General features: G+C 50.6%; 2 protein-coding genes across 2 annotated transcripts; one reads left to right on the top strand and one right to left on the bottom strand.

Moving 5' to 3' along the window:
- Nucleotides 1–143: 143 nt before the first annotated feature.
- DEU56DRAFT_763278 (glycoside hydrolase family 13/glycosyltransferase family 5 protein) lies at nucleotides 144–8694 on the bottom strand. The gene is made up of 20 exons (XM_041350794.1): nucleotides 8119–8694; nucleotides 7915–8065; nucleotides 7758–7860; nucleotides 7271–7689; nucleotides 6822–7218; nucleotides 6708–6772; nucleotides 5688–6657; nucleotides 5368–5635; nucleotides 3681–5316; nucleotides 3342–3627; nucleotides 2585–3286; nucleotides 2287–2530; nucleotides 2092–2234; nucleotides 1719–2039; nucleotides 1464–1668; nucleotides 1342–1414; nucleotides 1247–1289; nucleotides 1008–1196; nucleotides 562–955; nucleotides 144–500 (listed from the first exon to the last, which is right to left on the bottom strand). The coding sequence occupies exons 1-20, from the start codon at nucleotides 8522–8524 to the stop codon at nucleotides 490–492; spliced, it is 7026 nt and encodes a 2341-aa protein (XP_041215599.1). The 5' UTR covers nucleotides 8525–8694; the 3' UTR covers nucleotides 144–489.
- A 1053-nt stretch (nucleotides 8695–9747) lies between these two features.
- DEU56DRAFT_905819 (Pkinase-domain-containing protein) lies at nucleotides 9748–13802 on the top strand (the record flags this gene model as incomplete). Its single annotated transcript, XM_041356763.1, has 5 exons — nucleotides 9748–12688; nucleotides 12744–12962; nucleotides 13034–13291; nucleotides 13352–13542; nucleotides 13593–13802. The coding sequence occupies 5 exons, from the start codon at nucleotides 9748–9750 to the stop codon at nucleotides 13800–13802; spliced, it is 3819 nt and encodes a 1272-aa protein (XP_041215598.1).
- Between the last annotated feature and the right edge of the window lie 52 nt (nucleotides 13803–13854).

The raw sequence follows: 13854 nt of genomic DNA, 5'->3' as shown, positions 1-13854 counted from the left end.
TTTTTGTTATTAGAGATACCTCCGCAGTACTTTCCTCGCATCGGGGCGAGATTTCGTTTATCAGCCACCCATAGCTACACTTCAATCAATTGACCTTTGAGCATCTGGAACTTGTCCGATCCTGATTTGAACTACCTGTCAGAGAGCTTGTGCAAGGTATAATTCATGGTGAAGTGAGGTAGATATGTATATTGTAAACAGGAATTCTAACAACAACAGATCTATAAAAATATTCGGAAGTATGTCATATGTGCACTACTTGTATGAGGCACTGGAGTTAGAGTATGTAACACGATTTTGGTCGACCAAGTGTCAACAATCTAAAAGAGCGTGATGTGTGCGAGTACAGAGTCCAGAAAGTTGATGGCACCTATGATCCAACAGCGAAAAAAAATCCGAGTGAATGAAAGTGTCCATGAAAACAAGCAAGTCCTTGGAGTGGAGTGATGGTTCTAGTATGTGCGTGATTGATGACAGCGAATAGCATAATTATGGTCGAGCTGAGGAAAGGGTCATTAGCCAAATTGAGCGTCTCCAAGGCCAAATTGTATGACGACTTACCTAGTTGTTCTTTGCGGTAGAACCAGAAGTAACCTAGTACAATGACGATCTGGCAGATCAACGCTATCCAGAATGGAGCGGAGGCCATTGGGCTGCCACTGAGACCTTGGGAGAAGTCCCATGTTCCGACATCAGGGAACACGCTCCCTGGACCGATGCGGTTTGGTGCAGTTGCACGGGCGGCCATAACACAGATAGACCCAATGACCTGAGCGAAAGCGAGCGTGGCGCAGACGTGCAATCTTGACAATGTCTGCAGGAGAATCATTCCCAAACCGACACCTTGTATAGCGTCCAAAACGCCGAGCCAAAGCCACAGAGAAAGACCAAGGTATGGTCCCCCTGAGCCAGCCCACGGGATATAGAGTGCAAGAGACGAGGTGCCCCACAATGTCTGCAACATATGTTAGGTGACCGAGGATTGGCGCAACAAGATGAGATCATACCTGACACCATCTTGGAGCACCGAGGCCGACAGCGAACACAGGCAACAACCAAGTATGCGTCTTACTCAAGGACGTGAGGATATAAAGCATGAGAGCCCAAACACCGATGAAAAAGAAGATGATCAGAAGCATAATCGCCCACTTGGGGATCGGAACACTCCACAGGAAACCCCAGTTGCGACCGTAGGGCTGCAATAATGTTAGGACATAAAGATATCAAAGCACCGGACCTAACGTACCCCGCTGAGCCAATAATCACGTAAGATTTCAGATGCGAGGAACCTTGTGTGGAGTATCAGCGTCGTCAACTTTGCCACGAGTACGAAAAGCCTACCAAAGAACTAGTTTCCTTCGGAAGAGAGTCCTGAGGAAGTTGGGAACTTTCGGAGGGGTTTGTCGGTAGTATTCTGTCTCATAGTTGGTATTATCCTGTCTGAGAGCTTAGATAGGACTTACCTGGTAATCCGTACAACATCAAGTATGCAAACCCAAACGACATGATTGAGAGCGGCCACAAGATAAGGACAATCCACCAAGGCGTAAGACTTCCAGGTTTCGCGGTGTTCAGTGTGCTACCCCAGTACCACAGGGCAGCCACCCAAATCTGTTGAGAACCTTGTACAATGCAAGCGCGCAGCGTCCAGACTTCCGTAGCGGCACCCTAAAGAACAACAATCAGCTGCATACAGGAGGCATCAAGAAATGACGAACCGCTTCCTCTCCAAAGTTCAAACCGAAGAAAATGAAAGCAGCAGCAGAGGCGACAGCATATGACCAAGTGGCAATGTCCGATAAGATGGTATGAGTGACTTGAAGCTTCGATGATAGTGAGGGAAGGCCAATCAAAAAGAATGCTATGCCATAGAAGAGCCATGGAGCAGAAAGAACATAGACAGAAGGCTTCAAGCGGAACATCGTATACCAAACAAAAGAAGAAGCTAAGAATACAGCGCTGAGAACATATAGCTGAAGGTTGTCCTGGTAGTTTTGACCAGTGAGCAAGGTCATTTGGTAACTATTTGCAGCAAGCATCTTGAGAACAAACGTGAGCTAACGGATGAGGGTAAAAAATAATAAGTCCTACCTGGCCGAGAGCAATGATGATAGTATACAACGGCCAGCCTCCATATTGTCGAGCCATGGCAATTTGGACTCTGTTCATGATCACGAGGTTGCCGTCAAATTCCGGTTCCGGATTGAATGGGTGAGAGCTAGGTGTTCTCGGGGCTGTATGCGCGGCGTTAGTAACGATGCACGTCCACAAGAAGGGTACACTTACATGTCGGACGGGAGTGCTGCTCGTTGATTGTGAGTGTGCCAGGCATGCTCCAGACAGACTCTCGGTGCGAGGAAATGTAGCTGGCTGCACTGGACAGCTTGTCTCGTCTCACACGTTCGAAGAAGGCCTCCTCAGACTTGACAAGGTACTTCTCAATAGAAAGTTCGCCTTTGGAGTTATCCGAATTCAATGCTTGAAGCTTTTGCACGAACTCTGAGGCAACGCCACCATCGGAATCCGTGAACTAAAGGTATGTAAGTCAGTTAACAGCATCCACCAAAATTCCTGAGATACGCACCGTCGCAATAGCCTTGTTCAACGGCGAGTTAGTCTTTTCTTCGACAATGCTGCCAATGGACTCCATCGAGGCCACTCGAGAGTGCGACCCAAACGGTCTTGTAGGCGGCGTCACACTCAGGAAAGGATCTGGCGCATGCCGATGATCTTGTGCAATTGTCCTGTTCGCTTTCTCCAAGAAGTCACTGTAACCAGGCCGACTACTAGTCGCGAAACTATGCCGTGAATGTTCCTCGTCAGAAGTATCCGATGTATACGACGAGTCGCGGTTGACGCCGAAACGAGGTGGTGCCGTCAGGAAGCCGCTCTCATCATTGGGCGTCGAGACCTGGCTCCACTGTCCAGGAGAACTAGGCACCATTCTCGGGGATGACATGGCACTCTGGGCGTCCCAGTCAGGTTGAACAGGCAGTCCTTGATTTACAGGGTTCCAATCCTCTACTTCCGCCATCGCCTGAGAAGGTTCACTGCCGCAGTCCGACTCTCGCCAAGCGTTTGAACCAGCTAGCTTTCGGCTCATGAAGATACTCCTTCGGTGCATGTCTTCCATCCGCTGGCGCCATTCGACGACTGGGAAACGCTGGACGGCTGACCGAGCACGAAGTATAGCTCTTTCTTCCTCTGTGGATTTCAACGCTAATTTGATCGTCTTCGAAAGCTGAGACAACATATGGGCCGTCGAGGTAGATTCCACAGGGAACCACTACGAGCAGAAGCGCGTTAGATTCTGCTCAAAGAGGACGACGCCAAACATTTACCCATCCAGGCATCAACCCAAGACCACCAAGTCGACTACCAACACCAAGAGCACCTTTCCTGCCGAATTCGACGGCGACCAATCCAAACGGTTCATCACGGGAAGGAATCAAAGCGAAATCAGCACCACTAAACAGATAAGGCGGAAGCGCAGTAAACTCCGGCTTCGAGAAAACGCGATCAGGGTACATCTCCATCAACCGAGCAAGTTTCTCCGCAGCGAACCGACCATAAAGATCGATGACAGGTCCAACAGTAATCAACTGAATGGACGGGCGTTTTTCCAAGCTGCAAGGGGTCTTATCAGAAGCGAGTACCACCACATCAGAAAACACACTCACAGCGATGGCATAATATCCGCGATAAGGTCGACACCTTTCTGCTTAGACCAACGACCAACGAACACAAACAAGTCAGAGTCGGGATCCTGCTTGATGCCTGCCCATTCCTGAGCCTGCCTCTTCATCTCCGGACGCTGCGCCTCAGCAGCCTCATCAATCTGAATATCACGAATAGCCACAGGATTCTCGTCCAAAGCCGCAATATCCGTAGGATCAGGATTAGGCAGCGAATCGACATGTTTGAGGGTCCACAGAGCAGGGTAACGTGCCCAACTTCGCTTCCCATACTTGTCCGACACACCAGCGACACCGATACTCTTTTGATGAACACTAATGAACGATGCAGCGGCGTGAAGCAGGTTGAACGTGTTTCCGAACTGGACGTATTTCGTGCAGTGCTCTTTGCTGATGTTGAACGCGGAGCAGACTTCTTTCATTTCTTCCTTTGTTCGAAGCGGCCACAGACCCTGGAACTCAGCATTGTGCAGCGAGAGACAGACGGGTACTACTTTGGGCAGGAGGTATATCGGAGCGAGCGCGCCGTGGTAGTCGTTGACGTGGTATATGTCTATGACGGGGAATCGGCGAATGGTAGTTGCGATGGCTTGGTTCCATGTAGAGTAGAAGATGGCGGAACTGAGATCGTCCATGCGGGCTGGGTAGGGGTCCGACTTGGTCTGTGCACGGAAAACGGGACTGTCGAGGATAACGTAGGTGATGTTGTCCAACACGTGGGTCTCCACTTCGATAAGGTAGGGCTCGTTGAAGATGACCACCTCAATGGGCTCTGCAGGTTCACCAGCGGGGTAATCAAGGTCCTTGACTTTTGGAATGACCCAGATCAGGTCAACGTCCGTCATAGCTTTCCCCATGAGCGACGACATCACACCGAGACCTCCGATCTTGACTTTGAGCTTCCAGTCAATGATCTCATACTCGAGCGTCGCGATCAGGACCTTGCGCCGCTTGTTCTTGTCTTCTGGCCATCCTATGATTTCCGCATTGGGCTTGCCCCCAAAGAATTTTTCCGTGATGGGAGTCGCGCTTTCCTTGAAGTCTGCAGTCGACTTGTTGCCGAGCGATCCGATGATAGGGAAATACTTGCTTGCGCCCGAGTTCGTCTGTACACCATACCGGTTGTGGCGGATACCGTAGAAAGTATACATGAAAATGATGACTGCGAGTATTCCGGAAATGAGGGAGATAGAGCAAAGAAGTCCGTACATGATGGCACCGACGGAAGCCTGGCCACGAGGCTCAAGAGTCCACGACATTGTAGCATCATTAACGACTAATGCCCACGCGAGTGCAGGGTAAGGCGGTGCCGACATGTTCAGATAATTGGGCGCAATGCTGTTTGGTGGGAGACGATCCATAACGCCGTCGGCGTCGGTGTCGCCGTAGTAGTAGTCATCGTATCCAAATACGTTGAGCTGCACGTAGGTTGGCCATGCAGCCATGATTTCGAGCTCCCAAGTACCATCGCCGATCTGATTCATCATATTGGAGATACCCTGATCATAGCCCCAGTCGTTGAAAGGACCCCGAGCGAGGAATTGGGGAACACGGCGCTGCTGCTTGTAGTTCAGATCTGCATGCACGACGACACTGGCAGTGGTTGCGACGCCGCTCCAATCTACAGCAATGTCAACAACAGAAAAAAAACAGTAGCACTATCAAGACTCACATTGCATCATGATATGTTGGCCCGACCAGAAAGTATCAGAATTGCTGACGACGGCAGAGTCTATCGTCGTAACATTCTCCCAGCTCGTCCAGTTCGACCAACTCTGTCCGTAGTTGCCCGAGTACCTGAACATGTCCGACCCATAGGCATGGTGCGTGAACGTATACTGACCATCAGCATATTTGAACGCTTCGTTATCGTAATCAGACTCGGGGAAAACCATAATGTTGTTGGCTTCGCCCTTCCGCAGCAGGAGATGATCAACGCTCTGCAAAAACATGAGCAAAGCACAACAAAACACAAAAAAGAAACAGACATACCCCAGTAGACATTGTCCCATCGAACGACCCTGGATTATTAAGGATAATCTCCAAAATTCCATCCGAAACGTTGGTCAGAGTACCAGACCACGACCACTGCGAGAACGGAGTTCCCACAATGGGCGACATGACAGGATTCGTGACTGTAGCGCACGCCACCGAAGTCTGGTCGAGCGTAGGCTGCCCACCAATGCCAGAAGACGACACGTTGAACGACAAACTCTGCGTGACGTTATTACACGACATTTCCATATTGAATTCCAGCCATAGGTTGACCACCGTCGCGTTTGGGTCGCCCCGCGTGACTTCGATGCGTGCGTCATGCCCGGGCAGGAACCTCGTGAGCATAGGGGGAGCGGGGAGCCACTCGTTGATAGGGACCAAGGCCTTGATGCCGAACGTGTTCATGTCCACAGACTCAAGACACCCATAATACGGTGTCCCATTACCATAATACGACGACCCCGAGTTCGCGAGCGTATAGTTTTCATACGGAGCAAGCAAGTTCTTCACCGTCACCCCACCCTGATACGGCGACGATATCCACAGCGGACCGCTACAATCATACGAAAACGTCTGCGAGTCGTTCGTGTTGGAGAACAATAGCCAGACCTGGTCGGTGTGCTGCCCTGTAAGGGTCTGCACGTCTGTGATCCCCGCACGGGACACGGACCAGAGGCCCATTTCCGATGCGGTATCGTTTGAACCTGGGAATTCGACAAAGTAGGTCCAGTTTCCGCGCTGTACTAGATCGAAACCGTCTTGGAGGGCATTGTAGGTGCTCCGGAGGTACATAAAGTGTTTCAGGAGGCGGCGCATGTCCATTGTGGGATCAAAATGATCGAGGGAGTTCCAATCATCCTCACACCCCGTTAGGGCGGACTCAAGGGGCATGTTGAAGTACTGGGCAGAACCAAGTTTGTAGCACCCGTGATGCTGCCAAGCTTTGTTGCTCATCATAGCCTGACGACTGAAGAGGAATGTGAGAAAGACAATCACTTCAAGGCGTTAGTAACCTACCCAAAAAGATAGTTTGAAGCAGTGGAGTCATACAGATAGAAGTTCTGCTCTTCGCCATAATAGACCTGTAAAGGGTAAGTACTGCAGTATCAAACGTTCGAATAGAGTTCGTACCAATGGAACCCCTGGCATGACCAGGTACGTAATATAAGAGGCTAATGCGGACCTCAATGTGCCATTCGTCAAACTGGGCCAACGGAAAACATCGAAATTACTCGTTCCGAATAAATGTTTCGGATCAATGAGGCCAGTGCTTGGATTCAAGAAGTCGTTGTTTACGAACATCTGATTCCAAGCGGTGACAAAGTTCGAGTCCAAATCGTACGCCACCGCCAAGTTTCCGTCCATTCCGAGGAAACGCGTGATCGAGCGATAGATTGAATAATGGAACGCGTAGCCATCGAGGTTATTCGACGATTGTGGACGCAAGAAATACTGGTTTTCCGATTCTGTCAAGTTGGCAGCCTGGAGGAATCCCGGGGGCAGCATAGTCGGTGTACGGCCACGTCCCCTGTAAACGGCATTCAATTCATGTCGCCGACCACTGAAAAATAACGACTGACATGTATAGCGACCCAAAAGTATCACCGCCAGTAACTTCACCGGTAATATAAAAGTTCTTCTTTCCAAGATTAGTAGCACAAGCACGAGTTGCGGTTGCCCAAGCGGTCATGCCGTCCACGGAGACCTGTGTGGATTTATCGACACGAATAGCATCGATATCAAGGGCTGTGATGGTCATGCAGGAAAAGGATGTGAGTTTTTCCATAACGGAAGGCTTCCATTCACGGAGACGGTCTTGTACGGAGGCAAATTTGGAGAGCTGACGCTGCCAGTCCGGGTGAACACCAAAGGCTTCCATGTCACCATAATGATCAAAGTCGGACTCGTAACAGCCATCATAGCCCGTTACAGGCTGAATTGTTCCATCATCTTGCCAAAAGACGGGAAGCTGACAAGATTGGTTACGCTGATTGATGACCTACCGAATGGATGGGGATCTTAGTTGAGCCGGCTTCGGGCATGAGGCAAACGGAAATAACTACTTACGGAAAAATCAGCATACTGCTCAAAACCCCATGGGAGGTAGTTTGGGTTTTTGTACAGGGCATTATACTCAGTCAGAGAGAATGGTGCGCTGACATTGAGGTATCTGGGTAACGTTGTTGTGTGAGTGGCTGTACTGTTGTTTTTAGGTTGAACGTACCCTTGAAAGCCGAGAAGGTCGGATAAAGTTCCAACGGTGAAATCCAACATGATATACATGCCGCGTGCGTGTACAGTGTCGATGAAGTTTACCCAATCATTAATAGTACCCCAGTGAGGGTCCAAGACGGAGAAGTCGAGAGGAGAATAACCTGATGGAAGTGAGTAAAATTTTGAATGTAGTGAAGGGGAGAGTAGGACATACTATCGGCTTGCCATATCATGTTCAAGAATATTGTACCTGAGAGATATAAGCCCTTCATGCCCATACCTTGGATGTAGTCCAATTTTGTGAGTAGACCCTTGAGGTCACCACCGAAACGTAACTGAGTCTCTCTCCAATCCCATTCATAGGGAGAACCAAAAAACTGATTATTTGAAGGGTCACCATCTGCGAACTTGTCGAGGAGGATGGTGTAGAATGGGATTGCGCGCCAGTTCTGTGGAGAGAGGGTGTAGGTTGTGTTCGACCTGGTAGTAGAATAATCTGTAGGGTACGTGGCGGACTGGTTTACATTGAGATTGTAGCTTGTGAGGTCTGGACGATAAGGGGAAGCTGATGCAAGGGAAGAAAAACATAGGGAAGAAGCCAAGGCGGCTAGGAACCGCATCTTGGACTACGTTCTTCAGGGCGGCGCGGTGCGAGGGGGAGGGGAAGAGGGTAAGCTTTAGCTGGCAAAATATTATGACAGAGATGATATAGATTTGGGGGGGTGGAATTGGGGGTCCAGGAAGAGACAGTATTTTAGAAGGAAAGAGAGGAAAAACACGTTATACGAATAATAAGCACGCGAGACAGATTCTTCAAGAATTCGAAGCTTAGCCGCGGCCGGGAGCACGCCGTCGGACACGCACGAAATAATCTGTATCAATAATTTCCTATTTCGTAAAACCTAACGACATGGACAGTCCTGACCGCGCACTGCCTGGCTGCCTGTGAAAGGGAGACTTCCCTGCGTCCAGGTACTATCAAACAATGGCCTAGGCCGTAGCCTGACAGCTCGTGACTTGGGTCGATCATGCCAAGGTTTGGTTCAATATCAGTACTTGATTACAGTCGCTCCAGTGACCGATCTGAACCGCCGTTGCCAGTGCAAGGTGTTGGCTCACCGGCCAGCGCTCGTTCGTTCTTCCGTTATTATTCCGTTCCCGTTTCATGTCCAATCCCCGGTCCGCGGTAGAGCCAGCGCATGCAGGATATGACCCTGGTTAAAAGACATGGACGTCGTTCTGTGTGAAGCGGATCATTCATTGCATGTGCCATAGACATCTAACAATACAACCAATCCTACATCTAGACAACGTCAACAGTGTCTAGACCGTATCCCATTCTCATCCCGCGGCGATCCATGTCGTAGAATATAATGTTACAAGATACTGAGACTTGTCTTACTTACCAGTACGGTGTACTACTACTTGACTAACATGGACGATTGCACCGCCACACAGCTTGACCGTACCGCTTCTTGGCTTGTTAACGTTAAACTGCGAAAATCCGTATTGCCAGTTTGCTTGCCTAGCACTGCTTAGCTCGAGCGCAGTGGGCGACTCACGACGTTCACCCAGGCTTTATTTTATCCGGTAATCCACAGTGCTTCGAATATCTGTGATCGACAGGCGCCTTATTCTCATCACAGCCTGCAATACCCGCGCGGTGTCCTCAGACTGTCAGTACGTTCCTTCTTCTGCCCTATCTCACTGCCTGACATTATCCTCTTCTACAGCTGTTCCTCGTGCCCGGCAGTTGCAGTTTCCTATTCCCCGGTCAAGTCGACTTGTTAATTTCTTGTCTCCCCGGAACCTGTCTACCTTGAAATAGCACCACCCATCACTGATGGCTGCCATTACCGCCAGTAACCTACCTACACTCGACATTGCCCATTCTAAATCCTCTGCATCTCCAACATCTCCAACTGCCCGCTCTTCGCATACAGACAATCAACTCACAAACTCCCGCTCTTTCATCAACATAACCTCACCCCGAACACAAGTCTCCTCGTTCCCAGTAACACCAATGTCGGGTATCGGCGCCAGCTCCATTCTCGACCCGCCCCCAGGCTCCACCTTTTCAGATTTCTTGCGCACCTGGAATGATGCCCATGTCGCACGATGGCTTGCAGATACAAAGTGCAGTACACATATCGGCACCTTCAAAAATAATGATATTCGTGGTGATATCTTATTAGAGCTAGACCAGGATACCCTCAAAGAGATGGGCATTGCAAGTATTGGAGACAGGCTCCGCATCGTGAATGGTGTCAAGAATTTGAGGTCCAAATGTTCACCGCGGAATACACTTCCTTCCGTATCTGCCATCGCCCACACGAGGGCCTTCATGGGTTCTATCGACGCCCGCCACCTCGAATCTCCAAGAGAGCCTCCCAGAACAAATGGCGCCGATCACTCACATTCACGCACAAGCTCACGGGAAGTGTGCGGCTCCAGAGATCCCTCGCCCTCATCTCGCACCCACAAGCGTCTCGATAGCAACAGACCTGCTCCACTCGTGTTATCTCCCAGTTCAGGACGTCCTGATCTTCCCCGCATCATTCGAGAACCTCAGTCGGGTGACTCCATACGCAACACTCCCACCATCCGCCCACTCCCCCAAATTGGCCCGCCCCCGCAATCCACCACACCAAACAGCTACACTCCTCGCCCTTTGTTGCCACCCCTTCCTCCCGCACCAAGGGGACAACCACCTCAGCCCCCACGCGGAAACTCACGCACCGTCGTCGGCCCACGTACCCGCGCGCCCAACCAAACAGACGCAACCAACTACGCCAACTCAACCCTCCCACCAGCCCCTACCCCCACCCCCTCCAACATGCTCACAACCCCAACTCAGTCTAACAGCCGGTCCTTTGGCTTACCCCCAGATCCCCGATCAGGCCCATCCCCAATCAAACCTTCCATTCCATCACCATCTCCCCTATCGCGATCATCCCAACGTTCCGCCAACGTTGCGCATAACAGGAATATATCTTTTAATGGCATTTCCTCCCCTCTTGCGCCTACGCCCCCCAATACGAAACTTCCTCCCAGGCCGTCGACGACTGGAACGAGTGCTCATCCGTATGCGTCTGTGCAAGCACCTGGATCCTTGCAGGCCCCCGCTCAGAACGGCATTGCGCTTTCCCCTATTGTCGAGTCATTCCAGGGGCAAGCCTCAAATTCATCATCAGGATCGTCGTCACCCCCAGCATTTGCAGTCGGACGTGGTCCGTTTAACCCTCCCGCTCAGAATACCGCATTGGATACCCTCCGTCGTAAATTGGTTAGATTTTCCATGCCAGAAGAACAGCGGTATTATACCGTTGATGTCGCTGATTGCGCGGGCGGTATTGAGGTGTTGGAGAAGGTACTCAAGAAAGCCGACAAGGTGGGCTCTTCGCGGAGGAACGACGTCATGAGCCGCGTCGAGACAGATGATGGTGGACTCAGCGTAGACGGATGGTCCGTATATCTCGACTGGGACGAGACCAACGACTCAGGTTTTATTCCTCTGTCTCTTATATTTCTTTCAAATTCTGACATCTATATCCAAGGGAAACCACTCTCCGAAGCAGAACTACTAGCAGTATGCCACAGCTCCTCCGATGACCCAGTCAAAGAACGCGGCCTAACACTCCGCAAAAGCGGACGCACAAAACGTTCTAAAGATCTCCAGCGAATATTCGGAGAAAACCCTCCCCGAAACATCAGTCCCACTTCTCCCGGCATCCAACCAAGGCCTTCTGAGTCCGACCATGAGCTTGATGCTGACATAATCCTAAGTATCGATGATTCACAGGGCCAGAAAGCACGCGCCATTAAACGGGCAAGTACTATCAGCGTCCTCAGCGGCCTTGGCGTGCGCGACCCGGAAAAAGCTCTCGATCCTAATACATCGCCTACGCTTGGCCAGCCGAAACACCCGCTCCCATCTGTAAATTCCGGCAAGAAGCCTTCAAAGCTGCGCAACTTCTTCGGCCAGCGTCCGCCGAGCGAGCTGATCACGACACACTTGACGGAATACTTCCCGTTCACGGACAGGAAAATGTTGCGAAATGCGCGGCACAGCATGATGCTTCGGGCTTCGAGCGTAAGTGGAGAGAAGAGGCACAGCACGGTATCCCTCACTCCACCCCTTCCTTCGCGATTCAGCACGAGCACGCAAGGTTCAGGATCGGCACAACGCTCGATGTCACCCTCGCGAACACTGTCTTCTAAAAGGAACTCTACCATTTCTACTAGTTCGACGATACCAGACACGCGGTCTCTGGCAGCACCTTCGATTGGTGAGGACCCTCCACGAGTGTCGATATCCACTGAAGACGGACGATCGGTGATCTTGACTGGAGATGACGTTGAGAAGCTCTCTTCTTCGTACGATTCGAAACCGCAATTACTCCCTCCTGTGACGTTCCCTTCGATATCGCTTTCGGAGTCCATGGAAGACCTTACTGGTCCTCTCCGCCCGAGGTCGAACTCGAATGCGTCTAAACGGATGAGTTTCATGACTGAGTTGAGGAGCAAGCGTGATCGGTCGGATACTGCCAGTTTATTGACTGTGGATGAGATCACTGCTGAGGTGGAGAATCGGAGACAGAGTATGGCGGTTGACATGGGCGTTGAAGGCGCTGAAGACTGGACGAAGGTGGAACCTGATATCGATGATGTCATTAGTCTTTCGGAGGGCGATACCGTGCTCGAGGAGGAGGACGATGATGAAGACGAGAGCGAGGATGTTGAAGAGGAAGACGAAACTGGCCAGGCGATGAATTCCAGCGGTGGTAAGTCAAAAAAAAACAATTTCGAATGTATGCGCGATAACTTGAGCTATTTTAGGCAAGTGGATTAAGGGCGCACTTATCGGCGCTGGGTCATTTGGAAAAGTCTATCTGGGCATGGATGCTGTAAACGGTCTTCTGATGGCGGTGAAGCAAGTGGAGCTACCAAGAGGGTCGGCTCCAAATGAGGAGCGCAAGAAGAATATGCTCAGTGCCCTGGAGCGGGAGATCGACCTTCTCAAAGATCTGTCGCACCCAAATATCGTCCAATACCTCTGTAAGTCCGCTCCGTCATTCCACGCTAGTTGCAATGTGTCATCAGAAACTCACGCACGACAAAAACGACAGATTCTTCTGTCGACGATGATTTTCTCAACATCTTTTTGGAATACGTCCCTGGAGGTTCCGTCACTGCATTGTTGCGTAGCTACGGCGCCTTCGAGGAACCCCTCGTCAAGAACTTTGTAAGGCAAATCTTGCAGGGTCTCAACTATCTCCACGAACGAGACATCATACACCGCGATATCAAGGGTGCCAACATTCTCGTTGACAACAAAGGTGGCATCAAGATCTCAGACTTTGGCATCTCGAAGAAAGTTGACGGCAGTGAGTTGTTTCATCATGACATTACGGCCTTTACATTAATATGCGTGCGGTGTTTGTCAGACCTTCTCACAGGAAAAAGAATGAACCGACCGTCATTGCAAGGGTCGGTGTTCTGGATGGCACCGGAGGTAGTGAAACAGACGGCACATACATCGGCTGCCGATATCTGGAGTGTGGGATGCTTGGTTGTCGAGATGTTGACCGGTGAACACCCGTGGGCACAACTTACCCAGATGCAGGCGATCTTCAAGGTCGGTGATTCCTTTTTTGTTGGCCGAGGCTCTCATGGACATTCGTACAGATTGGTCAATCCGCGAAACCTGCTATACCATCAGATATTTCTTCAGAGGCTCAGGACTTCCTTACGAAGACGTTTGATCTCAATCATTCAGCTCGTCCAAGCGCTGGTGGGCTGCTTCAGCACTCTTGGCTTGCTGTCAAGAAGCAAACAGGATTTTCGAGCAAGAACGCGGCGCTCAAGTCTATTCCAACTATCGAGATCTCGGCATGATACCCACACTCTCTCTCTATTTCGGATTTCTACTTAACGTTATTGGCATTTC

This window comes from Suillus clintonianus (assembly GCF_016758775.1).
Source record: "Suillus clintonianus strain FC179 chromosome Unknown DEU56scaffold_1, whole genome shotgun sequence".
Classification (NCBI taxonomy): Eukaryota; Fungi; Basidiomycota; class Agaricomycetes; order Boletales; family Suillaceae; genus Suillus; species Suillus clintonianus.
The sequence above is the reverse complement of the archived record's forward strand: the minus strand, read 5'-3'. Positions and strand labels throughout refer to the sequence as shown.